Genomic DNA, 23380 nt, shown 5'->3' with positions numbered 1-23380 from the left:
AGTTTCCAAGAAAGTGCGACGAATAAGGGTAGAAAATGTGCACGACGAAAAAAGGCTCGAAGGAGTCGAAAACATTCAACACTAACGGATATATATTATCTTGAGTAAGAGGGATAGCGAGAAAAACGAAACACTAGACATACTCTTTCCTTCATTACAAATGCAAGCCACGATCACCACCACGAAAAAAATGCAATAGGACACGACCACGAGGCAACCGTGACCGATATGCCTTGACAGAGATATTTTCAAGAATTTTTATATGTGTTACAATTATTTCACCCTATTCCATTGTCTGAGTTTGATTTTTTATATTTGAATTAATTTTAAAGAATTATTTAATTTAAAGACATTTTTTTTGTTACAAGAATTATTAGTTTAATTTATTGTTTAATTTAAGAGGAATTTTTATCATATTTTATTGAATTACAAAACTTTATCCCAAATAAAAAAATTAATCCAATAACTCTGAATAAATTTACACAAAGTCAATATTTATTGACTAGAATGTAAACAGTTACTTTTATAAATAAATCCAATAAATACAACAAACAATATTTATCGTAGTATTTTACGAGGAAATACATAATCCATAGCTACAAATTATATATAAAAATATAGTCACTTAACAATCATTTAACAGTACCTAGAAAAATGTAAGTTATTTTTCGATAATCTCTGAAGCGAAATTAATTCACTTTGTATACCTTGAACAAAAAAAAAGCTCGGATAAAAAGTAAAATCAAGTTTTGTATTATAAAAAGGAAGAAATTTTTAATGTAAATTTAAGAATAAAATATTTTATTACAGAAGAATAACTGAAACATGATGAATAAAGTATAAGAAGAAAAGTCGATTAAAAAGTTGAAATATTGAGTAAAAAAAAAGGTAGATAAGAAGCCATAAATTGAATTATTTCCTACTATAAAATGCATAGAAGTAAGAAAAATGTTAGTAAGATAAAAATAAACAGTCTGTAGAATGGAAAACAGTTGGATGAGTCCTATTCCTTTCGGTGGACATGCTCTGGAGAAGAGAAAACGTGGACGAGAGAGTTGCGGAGACTGCGCATAGAACATCACACGCCAGGATCTCTCTGTCTGCTCCCTCTGTTAGCTCGAGGTCTGGCTCGCTTTCAGCCACATCCTTCAGGGCCGCGAGGACACAATCGATATCACAAGAGAGCGAGAGAACACGCGACAAGAGTTTACCTCTCGCGTCGCCGCCCAGAAAGACAGACGCTTTTCAAGGGATATTGTCGAGTCCCTGCGTACATTCGCGTGCGAGATCAATTTGCATAAACAAACTCGATTCGATTCCGATCTTGTCCTTCGGCTACGTCGTTTATACGTGCGTTATACGCACACCTCCATCCCTCTACAGATGCCTTTCTTCCACCAACATACACGACAGACTACTCCTCATACTCACTACTTACTTTTTCTTCTCTACTTCTCCTGTGTCCCTTGGGAACAACCTTACAGAGTTTTATGCGACACATTTAGTTTTTCGAGGACCCAATTTTTTATGAAATCTACTACCGCCCCGAGTTATTCCATATTTTTATACTTTAAATCACAGTAGTCTATATTTTATTCAACCATTTCTTTTTTCTCTTCAAAATATATCTTTTTTTAAATTGCTCCAATTTTTCTCAACTATTTTCACATATTTCCAGCTTGAATTATAAACAAACTCTCAAGTTGTAAGAACTTTTATTACGAACAGACATCAAAATGATGTCTATTGGGATTTAATAATAGAGGTCAAGGATATTGTAGGGTAGATGAATTAATGGCTGGCCAATTAAGGATAATAGTTAACTGTATTAGTCTGACAAAGTCTACTGATCAACTACTGATACTCAATAAATTATGTTTCTCACTGTTTATGGTTGACGGAAGAACTTGATTTATTATTTGTTTCAAGCACCAAAGGGGCTATAAAAATTGCCTACATTTCCTCAATCGATTTCACTACTCCTATTTCATCGAAAAAAAAAGAACCCTACATCCAAAGCAGTTGATGTAAAAAATAGGTTATTTATTTAATGAATTGATTTGAAATGTATTCCATAAATTCAGAAAATATATTCGAATATCCCTGGAGTCAAAAACATGGTCCAGTTAATTATTACGATGTTTCGCCCTATATAGATAGCTCTACGGTAGTTATGAGTAAGATAGTACTAAGGTAGTAATGGAGTAGCTATAAGGTAGCAATATTACACTATTCTGTAAGAAAACATAATCAGACTCATGTACGGCCATTTTTCATTGCTACTTGGGGTTTTATTGAGTGAAAAACAGACTAAAAATGCAATGACTTATTGTATAAATACAATTATCTCATTAAGAAGCCTAAGGTCTTCTTGGCAGCCCTTTAATCCTTTGTGGCAGTAAACGCCAACATGACGTTTATTCGTGGACTTGTCAGACAGCGAAAGATCGTAAAGTGTCAGCGTTTCAAGACAGAACAGTTAACTAAAATAAATGAAAGTATAAAGTTTTCAACGCGGTTTGACCGTACTCGTAAACTGAGTACTGCACGATAGATACCATTTTCAAAGACTATTCAACTATTTAGTGACTTGAAAGAAATAGCATGAAGAAAAGACATTTAGTTGCTAAACCAAGTTAATAACAGAAAATAAAAGAGACTCTGTGATGTGTACTATGCTTTTGCAATCGAGTCAAGGCGATGAGAAGACATCTGTCTGTTTCACCAAAGACCCTTTTGCTTTCGTCTTCTTCTTCTGCTCTTTCCACTTCTCCAGGACATACTGAAGATGCCCGACACAACCCCTTTTGCTAGTATCTCCCAGTGGTATTCCAAAAGGTATGGGGAGACTTTCGATGGCCTGACGGAAGCGATATATTTGACGACGAGTCCAAAACGATGGGGACCAAAGTTTCAAACGTCAGGGAATAAGAAATTGTTGGATGAATGTGAATTTTACTCAACATTTATCAAGTGTCATGACATTTATTTCAACTAAGTGTCATTTGTTTTAAATACTTTAGAATTAACTTTTTAAAAATATTACCAGTGTCTCAATAACTTTTCCCTCAGTAAAAAATAAACAAGTAAATAAGATTAATTTATTTTTCATAATTTTTCATTTTAAAAAAATTTTTCTTTAAACTAAAAATACTCTTAAATTAATAGTTTTAAGCTGAATTTTTTTTTTCACATGAGACTCTAAATTGAAAGTAATGAAATGAATATCTAAAAATTATATAAATTGAATGAAAAAAACTATTTTCGTAGTTGGAATAATTTTTTTGATGAAGACTCAAGTGAAACGAGCGGAAATAAGATAATCATGTCATAACTCAAAATAAGACATTGTCGGACGAATTTAAATTCCACTCAACATGAATAAAGATGACACGACATTTATTTAAAATAAACACGATTCCTTTTAAACACTTGAAAATGAAGTTTTTAAATATATCTAAAAAGTTGTCGCGATATTTTCATGAAAAACAAATAAAGCATGTACTTTATTTAAAATACTTGAAATGAATGCATGAGAGTATAAAGTTGATGTTTCTTATTCTTTTAAAGGGAATGCTTTTTATAAAAAGTCTCGAATAAGTTTAGTAACAAAAATGGCGAGTAGAATGTAATAACGGTGGTTAGAAAATCGTATAGCTCAGAGAAATGTAGCCAGAACTCTGACGCGATATCCCCTCGCAAGTATTTCTCTCTTTCCCTCTTCTAGATTCTCTTGGTGGCGTTTCTCTCGCGTACTTTGCTATCGACCGCTTCATGGCGAACTCCAACTTGCCCTTATGCTCTCCGGATCTCTTTGCCACCCCCGCCTGATATAGAACCTGTACCACACCCTTACAGACCCAGGCCACTCTTCTCCTCCCGCGCACTTTCCCTCATTCCGACGCATCGTCACTCATGCAGACTCGTGTAGAGAGTGCATCTCATGGAGATGCGAAGAAGAAAGGAATATAACGAAGAGGAGGGAGTGAAATGTAGTGAGGAGTCTCTAAGAGGAAGAGGTAATGAAGGCAAATTTCAAGAGGGAAATACACGAGTCACGAGACACACGAGTCCTCGAGTGCAGTCAGGATAAAAATCAAAGGACTGGGGATAGTGACAAGGGTAAGGGAGATGGAGAGGAGAGTATCGAAGCGTCAAGAGTGAGTAACGAGAATAAAGGAAAAAAAATAGAAGTGAGTATGCGTCATTACGTCACCAAAAGACTGGAAAATAAAAAATCTACTGCTATTACTCGTGGACTCTTTATCTCGTCATTTCCCATTTTTTTTTTTTGCTTTTTCGTTGAGTAAAAACATTTTATACCTCAGTGTCTATCTTGACTGAATTTGAAATATTCTTGGGGTAATTTTCTATCTATCTAACTATATAAATTAATAATTTTGTTTGATTAAGCATTGGATTGTTTTTTCTAATAAACACATTGCAAATAAATTGATATAAAAGCAAACTTTAAATGGAATTTCACAGAAAGCTTTAGACTGTTATCTGGGCTATTGATTCGCATTTTAAATACATCTCGAATTATATGGTGAAACACTTCGAGGGGTGAAAAGGCTCGGAAAAAAAATAAAAAAAGAGTCAGAGTCAATGAAAGGGGTTGAAGGGGTATCAAAGATGAGATCGAGCAAAGGTCGGAGGGTTGAAAAAAAAAAAGATGTATAATGAGACTGAAGGAGGTAATACACCATTACACTTGGGGTGGCGAATTTGGTGGCTCCCTCTTTTTTCTCACGCCAAGGCTTTGTTCTTTGGCGAATTGGTCCACAGGGGAAAAGCGACGGAAGAAAAGAGAAAAGGCAACGCATGCCGAGAGTGTCCCCACAGGCATTGCTTTCAGGAACAGAGCACCATTTACTTTTAAACTACAGTCACATGCATGTAACACACCCTACACTACCAGTGCCAAAAGGGCAGTTTTGCCTTCCTCCCCCTTATACTTTTCTTTACTCTTCTGTAAAACCACTCGGACGTAAAAAGGAGAATGCGGCTCTTCAAGAGTCTCTATGGGATTCGACCGCTTGCAGAAAAGTGCTTGCAAGCTCAATTGTCTTAAAGACATTACCTCGAACTGAATTAATAATTCAATAATCGTATTTACTTTCACACCTACTCTGCATAACAGGTGAGTTTGTCACTCTAGAGTTCCAAGTATCGATTGAAGAGTATCAAAGAATAAATAATTCCAGTATTTTAATACAAAGAAATCGTAGCAATCGTCTCTGGTATTCTTTCTATAGAATATCATCCCAATATGGTTGAAAAAAAAATACTTCTAGTATTACTAATCAAGAAAAAATGTTTACTCACTGATTTGTAAATTATCTACGGACTTTAATAAAACATACCTGTAACAAAAAAAAATAAATGTTTCATTAAAATCATGGAAATGTTTAAATTCAACGAAAAGAAGAAAGATTTTTTTTAAACATATTTTTCACTATAACAGATTTTTGTAAAGTTGTTTACCACTTTACACAAGACTCCACTTTTTAAAAAGCTACTTTTCCTCTCTGTAGTAAATTCAAGACCTCTCAAATGTTGAAAAAATATCTCTTATCTTCATTTAATACCAGCTATCAAGACCAAACGAGCGTGGAAATTTTAGGGAATCATACGAGAATTTTTCGATCCCCCTTTCACTCTGTCTTTCATCCCCTACTCTCGATACTGCTTCGTGTCCAGAATATAAATCGCTTCCGTAAATCACAACGTTTGGTTTATCCGGTGATTTCCGTGCGTTGTTATCCGATGCTTTTTTTTCCCTCACATCCTCCTCGGCCTCGTATTCAACCCCCCTGGTGAATTTACTCGCGCGTACGAATGCGCGCACGAGCGTCGTTAATCCGTTGGGTTACTCACGCCGTCTCGAGTTCGTGTAAACACCGGAAGTGGTCGGCCAAACTGTTTTTGGATCGCAAAATTACTTGTTCTGTTCACCCTTATATTCTCTCTCAAATCTCTTGACCCTTAACTCGCTTTGCCAAAAGAAGAGACTGGGAAAATAGATACATCTCTATTGCGGGTCATTGGACAACCCTCGTTTGTCTTTTATGATCGCTTGTTTTCTCCCTATTTTTCTTCCATCTTAAGCCACATAACAAAACATTTATTTATTATTAGCATTAAACATGTCTTCGAATGATACTTTTTTCAAAAAAATACTACTTTTATTTTTTTTTAATTATGATATAACTTTTTTTTAAAGCAATAAGATATTTTTTCTTGATGTCTTTAATTGGCAATCGATAAATTGAATGAGTAAGTAAAAAGGAAAAAAAAAAAAAGAATTGGAAAAAGATAAATTGGCGAAAATATATGGATGTGGTTTTACAAGTCCGACAAACTGGTTGTCTTAAAGGGTTAAAAGCATTCGGTGTACTGGGACGATTTGTCTCCAAGGAAGGTACTACTACAGTGTCCTCTCAGCTATTAATTACGTCTCAAGGGAGAATTCAGGGCCAAGATCTCCACAACGACCACAAACCTTGGACAATCTTTACTGGACACGTCTTAGGAAGTAGAAAAGTAGATGAAGAAGATATGAAGCACCTGAATGTACTGGTAAATGTTTTACTCTCGGGGCTAGTAGAGTTGCTTGTAAATACTTGACTATTGCACATCTAAAACTATTAATCGTATACTCAAGAGAGCATTTAAAGTCTCAACTTGAAGAAATGAGCCCAACATGACAAAAAAGTAACAAATAGATTTATTGCAGAATAACAGAAATTTACTTCCAATTATCTCAGTATTATTTCATTATTTATTTGATTAATTTCATTTTATAGAATTAAATAAATATTTTAGAAGTAGAATAAATTTTTTTAATTAACAGTCAAATAAAAGGAAAGTAGTAATTTAAATCAACATCACTATCAGTTGGTTAGTTGAACTAAATTTACTATCTTGATGAAGGGAAAAATTTTTTGGCAAGTATATAGGACACGGTATTTGGTAAGTTTAAATTCTGGGACAGGAAGTTGTGGTTGGAAAGCGGAAATTAACGTCCAAGTAGAGTTGGAGAGTAAGGAGAGAATAAAAGAGAATGGAAAAAAAAAATAAAAGCTAACCCTCAGTATGTGAGAGCGCTTGGTATATCGTCGATTGTGAAGAGATAGACAGTCCACTAGAGAAACACTCGAGAAGAACTCGACTGTTATGTTCGGACGGCGCTTCTTCGATTCCAGTGAGATACGAACGAGTGAGAGGCCAGTAGAAAATTGAGAATAGAATAAAAAAAAATTTTTTTATTGGTAAGCAACGGCTGAAATTCCAAGCGGCTTCCATTGCTTCTTATTCTTCTCTGGACAAGTCCTCTCATTTCAATCATGAGATTTTGACTGAGCAATCAATCATTCAAACCCATGAGAAAAGAATTTGTTTCTGTTTGCGGTTCTGTTAATCTTTTGTTCCATTTTCTATTTGAAGGTTTTAATTTTTTTGTCTCTGAATTTAGCGGCTTATTTCAACGACAAAGAATCAAAAATTACTATTCCAAAGAATCATGACGACTATTTATTTTATTTTCTTTCATCAAATTTTTTTTTTTTCCGAGGATCTTTTTTTATTCGTAAGAAATCAATCGGTGTCGTAAAAGAGAAAAGAGAAACATTTTCTGCTTAGATAGGGCCTTGTTTCGATATTTATGAGGCCCATTAGTTTTATACGAGGACCGGCGAGACCAATCCTCTTTCCGTATATGGAAGGAAACGAAGTCGAGCGTAGAACGAACCAAATACGTCCAAAGTTGCAGTCTCTTTCGGATGAGATCCAGAGATGAGAGGGTAAAAAAAAACGACGACAGTACAAATGGATTAGCATTTCAGTTTGGAGTGAATCCATTCCCTTCGAAATTGCAAAAAAACTTACTACCAATTCAATTTCGGAAATAGGACATGTGAATAAAATTTATTATTTAAGTACCAAAAAAAAATCACGCTCCATTGAGAGAATCAATTACTTTAACATTGAATTAAATTCAGAAATTTCATCAAGCGATAATAAAAGATTATTTGTTTTACTTAATTAATAAATATCTGTTATATCTGTTATAATAAATGAACTTGATTGTTTAAATTTTGAAAGAAAAGAAAATAAGACATTGGGATATTTTTCTGAAGATAAAAGAAATAAGAATTATTTATGTATAAGATTATAAAAAAAAATTGATTTATAGATTCTAATAACTTTTTTCTCTTAAGAATATTTTTAGATTTATCCGGTACTTAAGTGGAGTATCAAATTCCCAGGTGGAAGAACCCCAAAAGTGTTTGTTGGAGACAATAAATTACATTCTTTTGTTTTTCGATGAGAAATGAGGTGACAAGAGGTCTGTGGCGAGGACAGAGCCACGAGGATAATCGATGAAAAGGATTCGAAGCTTCCTCCGCAGTGATGTGGATGCTCAATAAGTTTCTACCCACGCTAACATTCAATGTATGTCCAACTGAGTGGTTATATACTCAAAAGAGACAAACGGAAAAATATTCTAGGGATTACAATGAATTCTCGTATTAATCGGCTTGTGTACGTGCATCTGAACTTGAAAAAAAAACAATAAATAATCTAAACTAAAAATAACGATAAATAAAAACCGATTTTAAGTTAAAAAAAAAAAATTTTTGTTTTATACAAATTTCAATATATCTATTGTTCCAAAAATACCCAATATAAACCAACACTATTTTGTTATTCTCATGCGGATAAAAAATGTTTACTCCAAAAAAAATGTGCGAATTTTCATTCGAAATATTTGACCAATTCTTTTCGCAGTCGATCGAAGTGCAAGAGAATATTTTCCAAGTAAAAAAATAATTTTATGGTAATCGAATTTGTATATGGATGAATAATTTTATAAAAAAAAAATAACAAGCATGGATATACATATATGTGTCTAGAGTAATATTTGAACATGATGATATAAATAGCGTGTTCTCCGTAAATGTATCTGAATAAAAACGATCAAAAGAATAGACTCTATTTGTCTGATACAACAATGATGTTATAACAATGATTATCAAATAAATTAGAAGAAAAAAAGTGTAATTAATGATTTACCGATATTAATTATAATCTACATTAGAAATAGTTCATGAAATTATCATAAAAATTATTCAAAAAGAAAGCTTACAATTTTTCTGTACTATTTCCGTTCTTCAATCACTAGTCAAAGATGAAAAAGGGAAAAATCAAAAGGGAGACAAAAGTGGCGAAACGAAACGAACGATCGACAGTTTCGACGTTCCATTATTTTGCCCCAAAGTAACCTAGCAAAATCGTTATTGAGGGGGTGGGAAAGAGGGTAGGGGAATATCCACTTAGCGGTGAATCGACTACTCTCTCTTTCTCTCTTCTCCTTTTTCACTACAGACGGAAAAAAGAATTACCATTCCACTCGATGAGGCACATAACTCGTGCGGTCGATAGAATAGTACTTTTTCTTTATTTTTTTTTCGGAAGTGCATACACTGTTTCCTGTGTAAATAAAACTTATGCTTCTGCATTACTCTGTAATACACGTGTGACAATAATCACTAGAAATCACACATCACGTGAGAACTTGTTTTTAAAAATAACAGACAAAGTTATCCAATAAAAATAATTCCCATCAAGTTTCAATGTTGATTAGAATTTTATTTTTTATTAAATATTAATAAAAAAAATCTCGAGGTAAAGAATGATTAATAAAGATATTAGCTTATATTTATTAATCAAAGCACGTTTAAGATAAATAATCCATGAGGGAATGAATGATTGAATTAATTTTAATTATAACGATAGTGTATATTTGTTACGATGACAAACACATTGGAATTTATTATTTTAAAACCATTCAAGATTGGACGGTGAATAATTGATATCATTTAAATTTTTCCCCTGCTAATAATGTCAAAAAATCAATAAAATGATTTAAAATGATTTAAAGTTGATATTTAGGTGAATAAAAAGTGAAAAATGTAATTAATCAATCACGTTGACTGAGTGATAAAAGAAAGTGCCCGCATTGTTAAATTCCCACGTGGACAGTTAAAGACTCGAAATACAACGAACAATGGTAGAGAATTGTAATAGCTTGGGAGGAAGGTGAAAAATAAAGAAAAGAAGCACAAAGTTTTTCTACTTTAATGTGCCACGCGCCAGGATTAAAACACACATGCTTACACCATGTGACTTCCAAAGACTTTAACATTTACTGAATTATTGACAGATTCATGACATCAAAAAATGACTAATATAATTTTTTGTCAAATTTATTATGACAACGTCTTTTATTTTTTATTTAATTTCTCTTTTTGGCATGTTTTAAAGTGAATCAATAAAAAATTTATTGATGATCAATAGTTTGTGAGGTGTTCCTGAAATATTATTAATTACTTTCAACTCACTAAGTGATATTCGAATAGAAATTAATATTTAATCAACTAAATAAAATAATGGCAATGAAAAAGTTTCTGTGTGCATTAATCAGTTCATTTAAACTTTAGAGACAATTTTGATAAACTTTTTTAATAAAATGATCCAAATGATCAATCTAAATTTATCTCATCTTCAACTTAAATTGATTTAATTAATTCAAGTATTATATATTTAAATATATGAATAAATAAGTACATTATAAGTTTTAAGATAACATCAAATATGAGCTAGCTTCTCTTCTCTTATGTATTATATATTTAAGAGATTTCAAAAATAAAATCGATACCAGCGACGACCTGCTTTTCACACGAGACGAAAATATTTTATTCAGTTCCAATTCTGATATAAAATAAAGCCATTAGCTATTTTTTTATCAATAATATTTGCACACAATAGTACAAGCGGCTTTATCTGAGTATAAAATGACGTTGAAACTATTTTTTCTTTTCCTTAAAATGGCTTTTGGAGCTATATACGTTCAAGATTTTTATGAGGCTTATCATTTACGTCTAGCTTCTACGAACCGATTCAATTACTTTGTAGCTGCCTTATCGATTAGGTAGTAAAAGTATCCAGGTGTGATGCTTTTGCCTCTTCTTTTTTTCTTTTTTTTTTCTATTGGTACACTTACTCTCTTCTATGGACCCTTGTATGTACACAGGATATAATTTATTATATATGTATACGTATTTATATATGGACTGTTAGATACTTTTATTGCATATAAACTACATCGATCGTTGAAGTTCAACTGCTTGCATCAACTTTTTTACAACTACCTTATCAATAAATTTATTTTTAAAACATACAACAACTTTATTTTTTTATTTATTAGAGAATCATCCATCTGTGCAAATAAAAATATAATTTATTTTTAGTCAATAGATAATTGAACAACAAATATTTTATAATATAAAGTGAAGTGATGAAGTGAAAAAATGATCATCAGTAATTTATTTCAATAATTACTCAATTTATCTTATTCATTACGTAAGATTGAATTACTCATTTGAATTTATCTAAAAGACAATTTATATCAAAACCATTCAATTTTATTTCTAAAGAGTATACATCATTGAACGAGTAATAAATGTGTCTTATTAATTATTGTCCACTTTTGATTGGGAAGGTTTTCTAATTAAGTTGAGTGACGTAAAATTGTCTGACATTAAATAATCGGTTGTATTTTTCATCATGTTCTAAGAAACATACCCACACTAATGAGATAATTACTCGCAATTTCAAAAGACAAAGACCACCCTCTGCGTGCGGTTCTTTACAGATGATCTTAACTCTTTTCTCTGTTCTTCTTTTTCATCTCCTTCCTCATCTTATTCTCCTCTTGAATTGAAAGAACGACCAACTAATTCGGTTACACGCCTATCAGGCCAATCGTCTTACTCTCTTTCTTTCTTTCTCTTATTTTATTTTGTTAGTTTGCTCATCTCTATTTCTCTCTTCATACCCGTTAACATAACTAAATCGTCGCGCACTCAAAGCACAAAGGGTTCTAGTCAAAGTAGCCTGTCAATGGTCGTCAATCTACGAGATTTATGGCAACATAGACAACGATACGACAATAGTTGAGCAGTTTCTCGATCTAACTATACTGATGTATTATTCTTTCTGTCTCTCTGACCATCCCTCTCATTCCCCTGCCTTTTAAATGTTATTCATTGACATCCAAATAAATACGATTGCGACTACAGCGTGGGAAAGGTCCGTGAACTCAAGTCTTTGTACACTAATAAAACTATATTAAATTATCCTAATCCCAAAGAAATCCAGATGATAAATCACTTGGAAAATTTAATGACAGTTAAATACTGAATAAATATTTCATCAAGAAAATAAAACTTCACATGTCACGAAATCATTTTTTCATTATTTATTAATTAAATAAATCAAAAACTATTTGTATATTTGTTTGCTATTTATATTAAATGTGTGGCGCATGAATCCTTTGAAATAAATGAAATTTCGAATAATTTCTTTGACATGATGTATTTAAAACAAGTTGACTTTGAATAAAAAGGAGGAGTTAACGATAACACAATTGACTATTCCGTATATATTATTTAGCTTTGATAACACATTGGAGGGAAATCAATTTGGTTGGAAATTCAGTTAGAAATTAGCATTTTCGTTGTCTTGTCCATCATCTCAGAGTCGTCTCTCATTTCCACATGGATCGCTCGAGTTTCCCGGTGTATTTCTATAGCATGAAAGGTAGTAGTAGTAGTAGTAATGGTAGTGGTAAGAGGGTAAGAGAGACCAAAGAGAGTAAGAGGAACACGTGAAGCGGAGAGAACATACTACATACAGAGTTGAGAGAAATGAAGGAAGAAGGGAGGGAACGATATTAGTAATTCTGTCGACGTCCCCATGGCCCTTGTGTTCGTCCTACCATTCCCGTATCCACGTTCTCATCCGTCTATCCCAAAGGCATCTCACGGTCTCCTTTTTTTTTATTTTTTATATTTTTTTTTTACACCTTACATATCACATGATACAAAAAGTGCATTCGTCTGGAGAAAAATTACCTAGATGATTCACCCTGTTTTAGATTCTGAGGACAAAGTAAACCAAGTGAAAGTAGCAATAGCTACAGATTTATTTCTCCAAACGACATGTAATTTATTCCAAAGGGGACAAAATGACAATCTTTCCGCTACTGTTCAAGTTTTATGAACTTACTAAAGGCACTCGATACAAACTTACAATATACGATTGACGACACGTGTCTAAGTTGTATGCATGGTATAGAGGGAGGTAAAAGGTCAACCGTGAAACCCATTAAAATCCATACTCAACTGTCTCGTTGTCAAATGACCGTCATTATTAGACCTACACAGGATTTCCTCAAATGATTCAGATACATACTACTATTGTCTCCACTGTATTATCATACATTATTCTCGGTTATTAATCAATGTGTTATCCACAACTGAATCATTGAAATATTAATTTTAATCCTGGCATTACAAACAGTGAATGGAATTTTTTAGAGGAACATTTTAAATTCAATTGAAGACATTTCTGAAGATAAATAAATTAGATTGGTATTTCATTTTAATACTAAATCGAACATGGAAAAAAATTTATAGGAATTTTTACTTGTCAATTTAGAGTAAAAGTTACTAGTCAAAACAATTAAAAATTACTAGTTTTTTCCAGTACATATTTATAGGAAAGAATTTGTAAATTCACTTTCTATTTAATAAATCAATTAAGAATACTCATACAATACTATTTAGTACATTGAATATTAAATAAAAAGTAAATTTCAAAATTTATAGCTATTTTTACTAAGAAAAAACAAGTAACTATGAATGTTTTAGCTAATAAATTTTACTCTAAATTGACTAGTAAAAATTCCTAGAAAATTGTTTCCGTGAAGATATGATAACTTTTTTGAATAATAAATCAACGCATGAATCTAGATTGGTAATATAAAAAATTTTCATTCCAATCATACATCATTAAAATTTCTGATTCGAATTAAATAATGTCATAATCTAATTGAAAAATAAAATGAAGTCGTCTATTAATTTTTTACTTCTATAAATATAATTATATGGAGCTCTAATTTCAAGCAAATTATCTATCGGTAATAAATTTAAAAAGTTTAATTAATAATTGGAGAAAAAAAAAAAGAACTGAATTGAAAAGATTGAATGGAAAAGTTTTTTTTTTTATGATTTTTTCAAAAAATTTTTTATCCTTTGATAATCACAATTTCCATGCCAATCCTCTAGTTTCCGGCGGAAGCGTTGGATCCAAATTTCCCGGGAGAATTTTTCTCGTTCTCCCTCATCCTCACTCATTTCCGGAGAACTTCGAGTATGGTAGGAAAAATCACTAGATAAAGCAATCAACTGGCAATTTTTAACGAATCCATGAAAGTAAATTTATAAAAAGATGAAAATATATCTTTTTAATTAAATTAAATTTATTTAATAAGAATAATCATTACTTATATGACTTCATTTTTTTTATCATCTAAAATGATTTATATTTAATTGCTCAAGTTGGTAATAGAAATTTCAAAGACATCGCCCATCGTATTGTCTTGCACAAAGACGTTGTAGCACAAACTACCATGTACCCCTTGGGGGTTTTGTTTGCCACGATTCTAACGCCCAACTTCGCGTTTCGTGTGCACCAGCAATAAACGATTTATTGAAACAAAACTCAGGTTCATGAGACAAAATATGACTTGTTATTAATTTAGTTTGGTACATGCAACGATTTATTATTATCATTATCAACGCGACGATACGTAATAGAAGTTTGTTCATACTTGATTATTAGTATCTCAGCAAATGTGATTATAAGAGATATGCTTCATCTCACTAATATTCAATTTGATAAATTAATCTCCGCAAATAACTCAATCATATTTTCGTATGAAAATGATCTCCATAAGGTGGACTATGGTTCATTACTATGACGGATATGATGGGTCAATGTTTATGAAGATTAATGAATTGACGCAAATAAAAATCCATCACATTAGATGTGAGTTTGTAAAGGAGCAATCGATGGAATACTATCTCGGGAAACATTTTCATGTCGACTGCAATAGTACTAGGTCACCCCAAGCCATTCTCTCAAGATTTACGTTATTGGTTTCCGGTTTTTGTTCTCGTTTAAAGTTATCGGTGCTCTCCTTTCACGGAGATAAGTAGATCGTGCTAGACGGTGGTATCGTTAGGTACAAGGGGATGAGAGAAAGGGATGAGAAGTGCACGAGGGTTGAAGGATCGATTTGGGGGATAACCTTTGGATCGAAAACTAAACGGCTCAGCACCTTGAATTTCTCACACACCGATATACATTTTGTAACGTAGTCTAAGTCGTTGGAGGTTTCATGATCCCAAAGAGATCGCCCTTATTTGCGTGAAAGCCTGGAGGGTGACCATCAGTCACCCTTCAGTAAAGAGAAAAAAAAAGAAGACTGTACGGTGTAGATAGGCATATAATCATTCCCCAAAAACCGATTTGCGTCCTGCAATGTCAAGCATAAACGTCGACGATTTGTTTTGTGTCTTTAACAAATTTGTTTCATCAATGAAATGAGCTTTTGAATTTTACATGAGATCTTTATTTATTTACTACATTGAATTCATGAATTTTTTACTATTTTCAATGACCTAAAATAAGTAAATCAATTTTTTCATCATTTTATTTACATCAAAATTTTGTTTATCGAAATAACTTTTCATACTTTTTTGTGCAAAAAGTTTTTTGAGCAAAAATAGATATGAAAAATAACCTCATTATCACTGAATTGCTAAAGTTTGTGAAGAATAAAAAATTGATAAATAAATTTTAATCAGTTGAAAAGCATATCAATTTTAGATGCATCAACATCGGTAATTCACTAAATGAATGAGTAGAAAGCAAGTATACTTGAGTAAAAATTCAATAAAATGACAGGTAAGTGCACATTGAAATGAATGGACGTGTGAATGGGAGATTGAAATGAATGAAATCTTGGACTAAGCGCCGGTGGATGCGGTCTAAAGAAACGCGAGGGATGGGAGATAAGAGGTTCGAATGAGGGTGCACGTGTCTCTTGTGGTTGCAGGACCAAAACACCCGGTGTCGACCCAACCCCTCTTATTTCAAACGCTCAAGTTACTAGTGCAAATACAAAAAAAAAAAAAAGAAAAAAATAAATACAAAAGAACAATTCTACAAGTTGTCAAAGAAAGTAGTTCTCTTTTTCCCTAAATCTAATTTTATAATTTGCATCAGTCAGCAAAAAAATTCAAAAAATATATTTTTCTAAGAGTAAAAACTCGCTTGAGAATGCTATTCTATAAAATGCACTCCAACTATCTGTCAAATAATTCGAGAGAAATTTTTAAAGATGCATCAGATATACTTTCCTACCATAAAAGTAACAAATAAACATTTTTAAAGTACGTCTCTTAAATTTTTTTTTTTTTCTATCAAAAACTATTTTCAATAAAAGATTTAAAAAATTTTCAAAAATTGACAAGCTTTAAATTGATCAATTTTTTTAATTAAAAAAAATATTTATTTAAAAAACTATAACTGAGTAGTATAAAACGATGAAATAATTGCAATAAATTAAAGCAGAAATAAAAAAAAATAGTACTGTTTTATCGAAACCGATCTGAGTAATAAACGTAAACATAATGTAAATTTATTTTTTCAATTACAGATAATAAAAAAATGTTGATAATCATTAGGGAAGAATAGAGTGACTATTTAGCTTGTGAGAATGAACACTTTACCGGAGATCAAACCGAAAAATCTCATAAACAGAAAATCTAAAATTCAACAGAGTACTAATTTCCGTCGGAATGTGAGGGGTTAGTCCACGTGGATAGCATAAAGGCCTGTGACACAGCCGCCATATTTGCCACCGTCTCATGTATCCCACAACCCCGAAAATTTCATTCTCGTACGTATGTATGCGAGACGTCGACCACGTATTGCCTCTTACCCCGTGGTCGTCGAGTCTATGGTCGTACGCGTCGGTATTGTGCGAGGGGTTGCGGCCTCGCTTCATTCCCTCGTCTGTATACCAAACGTATGCTTGGGTATGGTGTAGACACCGTAAGTATTATACAGCGAAAAGTGACTCACCGTTAGCGAGGGGTAAAACGGCCAGTAACAGGAGCAGCAGGATCCTCCTCCCCAGCCTGTATTTCAGTCCCTGCATCCTGAAAAACATACACAACACATTTATAACCTCATACGTATCATATAAATGTTAGAAAGACAGATATTGGAAGTGTACTTTTCGAGGAGAAAAATAAGAGAACAGAAAAGCACTCATAATACGTTACAGTATTTTGACGTCAGCCTGTCTTGTATTGTTACGAATCGCGATATAAATTCTCTACACTCCCGCAGTGATCCCGGCAGGACCACCACCAGAGAAAAGCATTGCGTGATGCACGATGAATTTTGTTCATGAAAACGTCAGGTGAAAAGATTACTTGAATGAAGAAAAATTGTTAAATAATACAAAAATTATTATTTCAACTGATACGTGCAATTCACTAAAAAAATATCCTTTTTCAAGTAATCAAGACAAATAATCTCTTCACATTTCACAATAAATTTTTTTTCTTCATACAACTTGTGAAAAGTATTTCTTACATTGAAAAAAAAAAAATACTTTTCACACTATGAAGTATTTTTATTTCATCTTCAATTAAATGTTTTTCTTTCTCTAATAAATTTCAAATTTTTCTGTAGATTTTTATCTCAATAAAACTTTAAAAATATAAATATCTATTTAATAGTATCTTAAATATTTTTACAATTATTATTGAATGATTGTTTGTGGTGTTCTATTCAATGAAACTAGGTAATCGAAACAAGAAGTAGTTAAAACTGACTAGAATACGATGGTTGAAGTTGCCATTATTTTCTCGCAACAAATAGAGCTATTTGTTTATTTAATGGTTGAGTATGTGTGTAGAGGAGATAAAAAATTTTTATTTCCAAAAATGATTCGTTCCTTTCGTATGTGATAGTAACAATAATATTTCGTCGTGCTGTTTTTAACGATATTTTTTACAGCAAAGTAATTAGAATTTTTATGCAGTGTCTATCAGAATGAAAATTCGATGCAGTAGAAATTTTGTGACTCTCGATATTGTGGCGTTGGTATCGAGGCGTAGATAAAACTTTAATTACGACGTATCCATCACACTCTATCAGCGCAGGCTGCTGGTGGTGCTCTTCGTTCTCTCAGTGTGGCCTCGTTTATTTCGATTCCCCAGTCGTATTAGCGACACTATCCGTTATCGGCCATTACGCGAGCAACGAACGGAATGGCGAAAACAAGAGAGAAAGAGAGAGAGAGAGGACAAGGTGTTTACACTGACCATTGACGAGAAGATTCAAATCACTAGAGTATCATTTGCATTCCCAATCTCCATCTTACTCTATTCTCTATTCTCTCACATTGTTGAAAAATCACTTGAGAATTTTATTTATTTTTCAACCATTTCAATACATTTCTTATTACCAAATACCCATTAATTTTTTAAACAAAAATAAATTTTTACAACCAACATATTTTTACCATAAAAAAGCAATTAATAAAAAATAACGTTGTTGTATTAGAATTCAAAATAGCTCAAGTAAAAGAAAAAAATTGTTAATTTTGGTATAAAATATTCAAAGCATTTTGCAAAGCTGTTAGATGCAGTCGTGTTGAAGACTCAAATTAGATAACTCTCACCACGACTTTGTTTATAGCCGTTTAAAAAATTCAAAACAATCTTTATATACAAAAGCCATTTCATTATTTAAAAAATAAAACTTGAATACACGAGTGAGAATAGAAATAAAAAAATGGTCTGATGCAATTTAATATTCTGCAGTGTAGCAGCTCCAACTCCCCCAGGTAATGGTCTCTATTTGAGCTTGAAAAATACTCATCATCCGCAGGAAAGGCCCTCTTGACGTTATCGTATGCCTTCTTCTGCATGCCGCAACTCTTTCTATTCATCTACATTTCTTCGTTTTTTTTTATTCTGTCGTCCAGAGTTTCCATCCCCCTTTCAACAGAGTCTCGACCCATCAGTCTTCCATTCTCTACGGACAGCAAAGACAGATATTTCCCCCGGAGGATGTCCACTGTGTGCTCGATGCATATCTTGTCCTCGATTCTCAGACGAATCTCCGGTTTTTTAGTCACGTATATCTCAACTCTCCCTTTCTCGTATTTTTTTCCTATTTGATCCCCTTTTGCAGAACATAACAAGAAATGCTTGTATCAGGATGACAACCTTTTTGATTTTTCATCGAAATTGTGAAACTCGGCCAGCGTAAAGATTGCCAGGATTCTCAAGAGAGTGGTCGATCGATCATCAAAGCACGTGGACGCAATATCGACGAGGTGGTAGCAAATGCGTTAAAATTCCATCGAATCTCATATCTCCCGTCCAAGTTTCCCTCCATCACTTGTTCTCATCCCCATATATGTTCTTTCATACTTTTATTACCTATCTCATGCTCATAATACAATCGTATAACGTACCAATCATTTCTCTTTTGAATTACATTAAATTATTACTTTATCAATTATTTTCACTCTCTCGTGTTTTTATTATTTTTCTCATTTTTATTTTATACTATCAAAAAAGAATTAATTATCAACAAAGAAATTTCCTTTAATATTTCAAGATCTCACATTAAAATTTCATAGCATAACTTTGCCCTACCATTCGCCCTTAACGGAATCCTCATTAAAAACTTGAACGATCGATAACACTACCAAAGCCATTACTTAATTTCATACGAAAAAATTTCTTGCTATTTACAAATGAATTTTATAATTACAGGAGCTAAATCGATTGGGCAGTTATTATCCCTGAGTAGACATACCGGGGTAATTAGCAGAAGGTGACTAATTAAACGATACCAGTTGCCGCGGCAACAGACCATGCAACTATCTATAACTGTTTCACGATAATACTCAGTCTAGGCGTGTTTGTTTATCCATCCTCAAACATTTCGTGTCTACGTGCAAAGTCAATCCATTATACTTCTTTTTTTCTACCTCATTCTCTTTTATTTCCATTAAACGCCATATTGAACATCAAAAAGATCGTTTGTTTGTTTCTTAATGATCAAATTAACCATTATTGTCAACGACAAAAATTCATCAAAAATAAATAGTCCATTTTTATTTACAGAGTGATTATTGATATACTCTTCCTTTTTAAATCAGATCCAAAGATAAAATTTCAATTAATTTTCAAAAATCATTATAAAAGCTTTTTAGAGTAATCTATCCCTCGTTGGCTTTTAATAAACACAAAAGTGATCATCAATGAGTAGAAAATATTTGGGTGGAGTGAAATTTTATCAGAAGATAGGCTTGTTATTTAAAAGCTGATTGATATATTCAATCCAACAATAATCTCAATGTGTCATGTATCAATTTCATAAATTGTTTATATTTGTAATAAATATTTTAAAATTATTATCTGTAATGATGAAATATACATATGTTCGAAATGATACACTAAATGCTCAAGTATCCAAGGAATTATTTTTCAAGGAGATCAAGATTAGTAATTGCTAAGATTATTGAAATAGATTTGTGATGAGAAAATACGATGGATTATAATGTGAAAGATTTTTATAACAGCAGATGAAAGACGTGAGGAAAATAATACAAGAAAATATATGTTGTATAAAATATATATATATAGAGAGAAAGAAAGATGAAAAGAAATAACACAACATTATTATTACAACGTGGAATGAGAAATGGGAAGATGAGTTTAGAGGCCACTGAGAGACGCGCATTACAATTCTGAATGCAATGAGGCCGAGACGAGTGTTTTGTTGTGTTCCTACGCAACAACGCGGATATCAAGATCCTCACGAGCGAAACAATGGGCACCTTGATGACTTGGAAACTCGTGTATCGGATTCCAAACGTGCATTTTCATTCACGCGGCTTGTAACACGACGAGCTTCATTCCAAAGACTACTAAACACGAGTACAACAATATTCCAATTACAAATAAATTTCACCAACGAAAATCGTGTAACTTTATTCTATTCTGTGTCTTCTTACCTTAAATAGCTACACAAAGCTTGTAATAGCTAAATAAATATTTATTAATCGATTAATAATAAACAATTCAAATTAAAAATGCATTATAAATTATAATTATTATCTCAACATCCAATTGACTTAATTTTAATTTATCTTTTTTAGAATAATTTTGTATTATTATTCTATCCCATTATTTTTTCTATAATTTTAATCTTTCTTCATTATTTTAAAGAATACATGAAGTATATTAATTGAATGTTAACTTTTTTTCTCAATCTTAAAACAGAAATTACTGTACAATAATTATAGAGGACACGATGAAAAATTAATAGATATAATGGCTTGAAAGATTGAATATAATTTTGGAAAGTTTTGTATAGATGACGGACTCGAGTTTTTGTGGCTCGCAAAATTCCAGAGTAGCAGCTGCATCCTGATAACCAGTAATTATGTATAATTTTGTGGGTGAACCAACCGAAACGTGAAATTAATGTTAATTCCAATGAAAATAGATATAATCGTTGAAATGAACAAAAATAAATAAATAGATAAAAAGTAAAATCTAATAAACATTAACATCCGACTGTTTCTCCTTTTTCAGTTAGTTTAATGTTGATGTTGGTAAGGTAACATGGAAGCTCATTGTTAGCTTGAAAGAAGCATCCTCCCGGATCTTCTGGCGGTGAGTCACGAGTTAGCTTGGAGATTGTAGACTACCGTGTTGGATATATACATCCTTACATATCCTTACACATACAGTACTCTTTGAAAATAATCTTACTTTTTCATTTACTTTCAAAATTACCATTCAATACTTTTTCTTCTAAATTAATTAATTTTATTTTAAAAATAATTACATTGAGTTTTAACTCCACTTTGAAAATTCAAATTTTAATAATGATCATAGTAATTGTTGAATTAATTAAATACTTTTAAATGAGTAAAATAATTTTTAAAACGACTGTACATAGGTACAAAAAGATGGAGGACAATGTTGTAAGAAAATCCTTTCTCTTGATCAGCAAATACCTGGCAAGTATGTGAGGAAATGTGTGAAATATCTTTGAGTAGTAAATTAAACGATATTTCCAAGCTATTAACAGATCTAATTTGCACATTGGTGGCATGTAGTATTACTAGAAATCGATTGAAGCCCGAAGGAATGAGCAAACAGAGTAAGAGAGGAACCGATAAAGGGAAATATATCAAAGTTGGTGGTCGGTGGTTCTTGTGTACACGCGATCTACGTGCTTGGACGTTCTTCGAATCATCTTTCCTTCTCTAAAACGCCAGAGGTCAATGGTTACAGAGGAGATATTTTGGCAACGGCTATTTCCCAAGGCACAAGGGCAACAGTAGTATTCAAGAAGAAGACTAGTACTGCTTAAGTACACATACACTACTTGTGATCACACGCTTCAGTAGAAAAACTCACCAAATGTTGAGAAAAATCACAATCTACTACGAATCGCCAAGCAATAAAGTGAAACTCCACGCTCCGTTGACTTAGGACGTAAATAGGAAGCTTAATATCTGTCATTGTGACGGTAGGAATAGCTAACAGCCCTCAGGGTACTATATCCAAGACCTGTATGCTTTTATCCAACTCTCTGCCTTTTCAACGACCACAAGACCACGCGTATCTTTCCATCTCAAAGATTCTACTCAACGTAATACATCCAAGTCCCCTAAGTATTATAATTCAAATTCCAATGAAAATCATTCGATTTTCTATTCTAACTGTATTCTCGCTTTTTAAACTCGGAAAATCCGGGAAACTTATTATCAACTAACTTGTTGAAACTCTCAAGGAATTATTTTTCCAATATATTCTTCTGTTATACAATGACATATTTATCTACTCATAAATTTATATTTAAAAAGAACATAAAAAGATTTAATACGACTGAGTAAATTCTGAGGTAGGTGAAAGGGTGATAAATCATAATGCATTATAAAGCAATTAGAGAAATGAAAAAATGTTTCACGGCAAATGTTAATAGAAGGTTAATGCAGGTGTTTATAGCTGCATAAAAATAAAATCTTCTACAGAAGTTGAGATATTTTATTTTATTTGGTTTTCATTAAAGGCAAGTGCAATTTTTTTTTTAACAACGTATAGAAGTTGTTTTACTACTTCTTTTTTATTGTTGAAAGAAAATGTATTTTTTCAGTTAAGATGTTGATGATAAATTTAATAGTTTAAGTAAATTGAAAAATTTTTTTCAAATAAAATAATAACAAATTTATGCAATAATTTTTTTTTCGCTAAAGAAAAAAAAATAAAAATAAGGAAAATCATTTTAATTCAGATGAGTTTATTCCTGTTTTACTAACAAAAAATATCAGATTGCACTGCTGACCGGATAGAAA

General features: G+C 32.2%; 1 protein-coding gene across 4 annotated transcripts in view; it reads right to left on the bottom strand.

The window, feature by feature from the left end:
* The window catches only part of LOC118071579 (uncharacterized), a 117606-nt gene that overhangs the window by 80663 nt on the left and 13563 nt on the right, over positions 1-23380 (bottom strand). For all 4 annotated transcript variants that reach the window (XM_035090771.1, XM_035090772.1, XM_035090773.1 and 1 more), the window contains exon 2: positions 17062-17138. In XM_035090771.1, the coding sequence (XP_034946662.1) occupies positions 17062-17137 (76 nt within the window). In that variant the 5' untranslated portion in view covers position 17138. The remainder of the gene's footprint in view (positions 1-17061; positions 17139-23380) is intronic.

Source organism: Chelonus insularis, unplaced genomic scaffold (genome assembly GCF_013357705.1).
Source record: "Chelonus insularis isolate UGA/USDA-ARS -01 unplaced genomic scaffold, ASM1335770v1 contig_88_pilon, whole genome shotgun sequence".
In the NCBI taxonomy this organism is placed as follows: Eukaryota; Metazoa; Arthropoda; class Insecta; order Hymenoptera; family Braconidae; genus Chelonus; species Chelonus insularis.
Note: the sequence above shows the minus strand (reverse complement) of the source record. Positions and strands in the feature narration are given on the sequence as shown.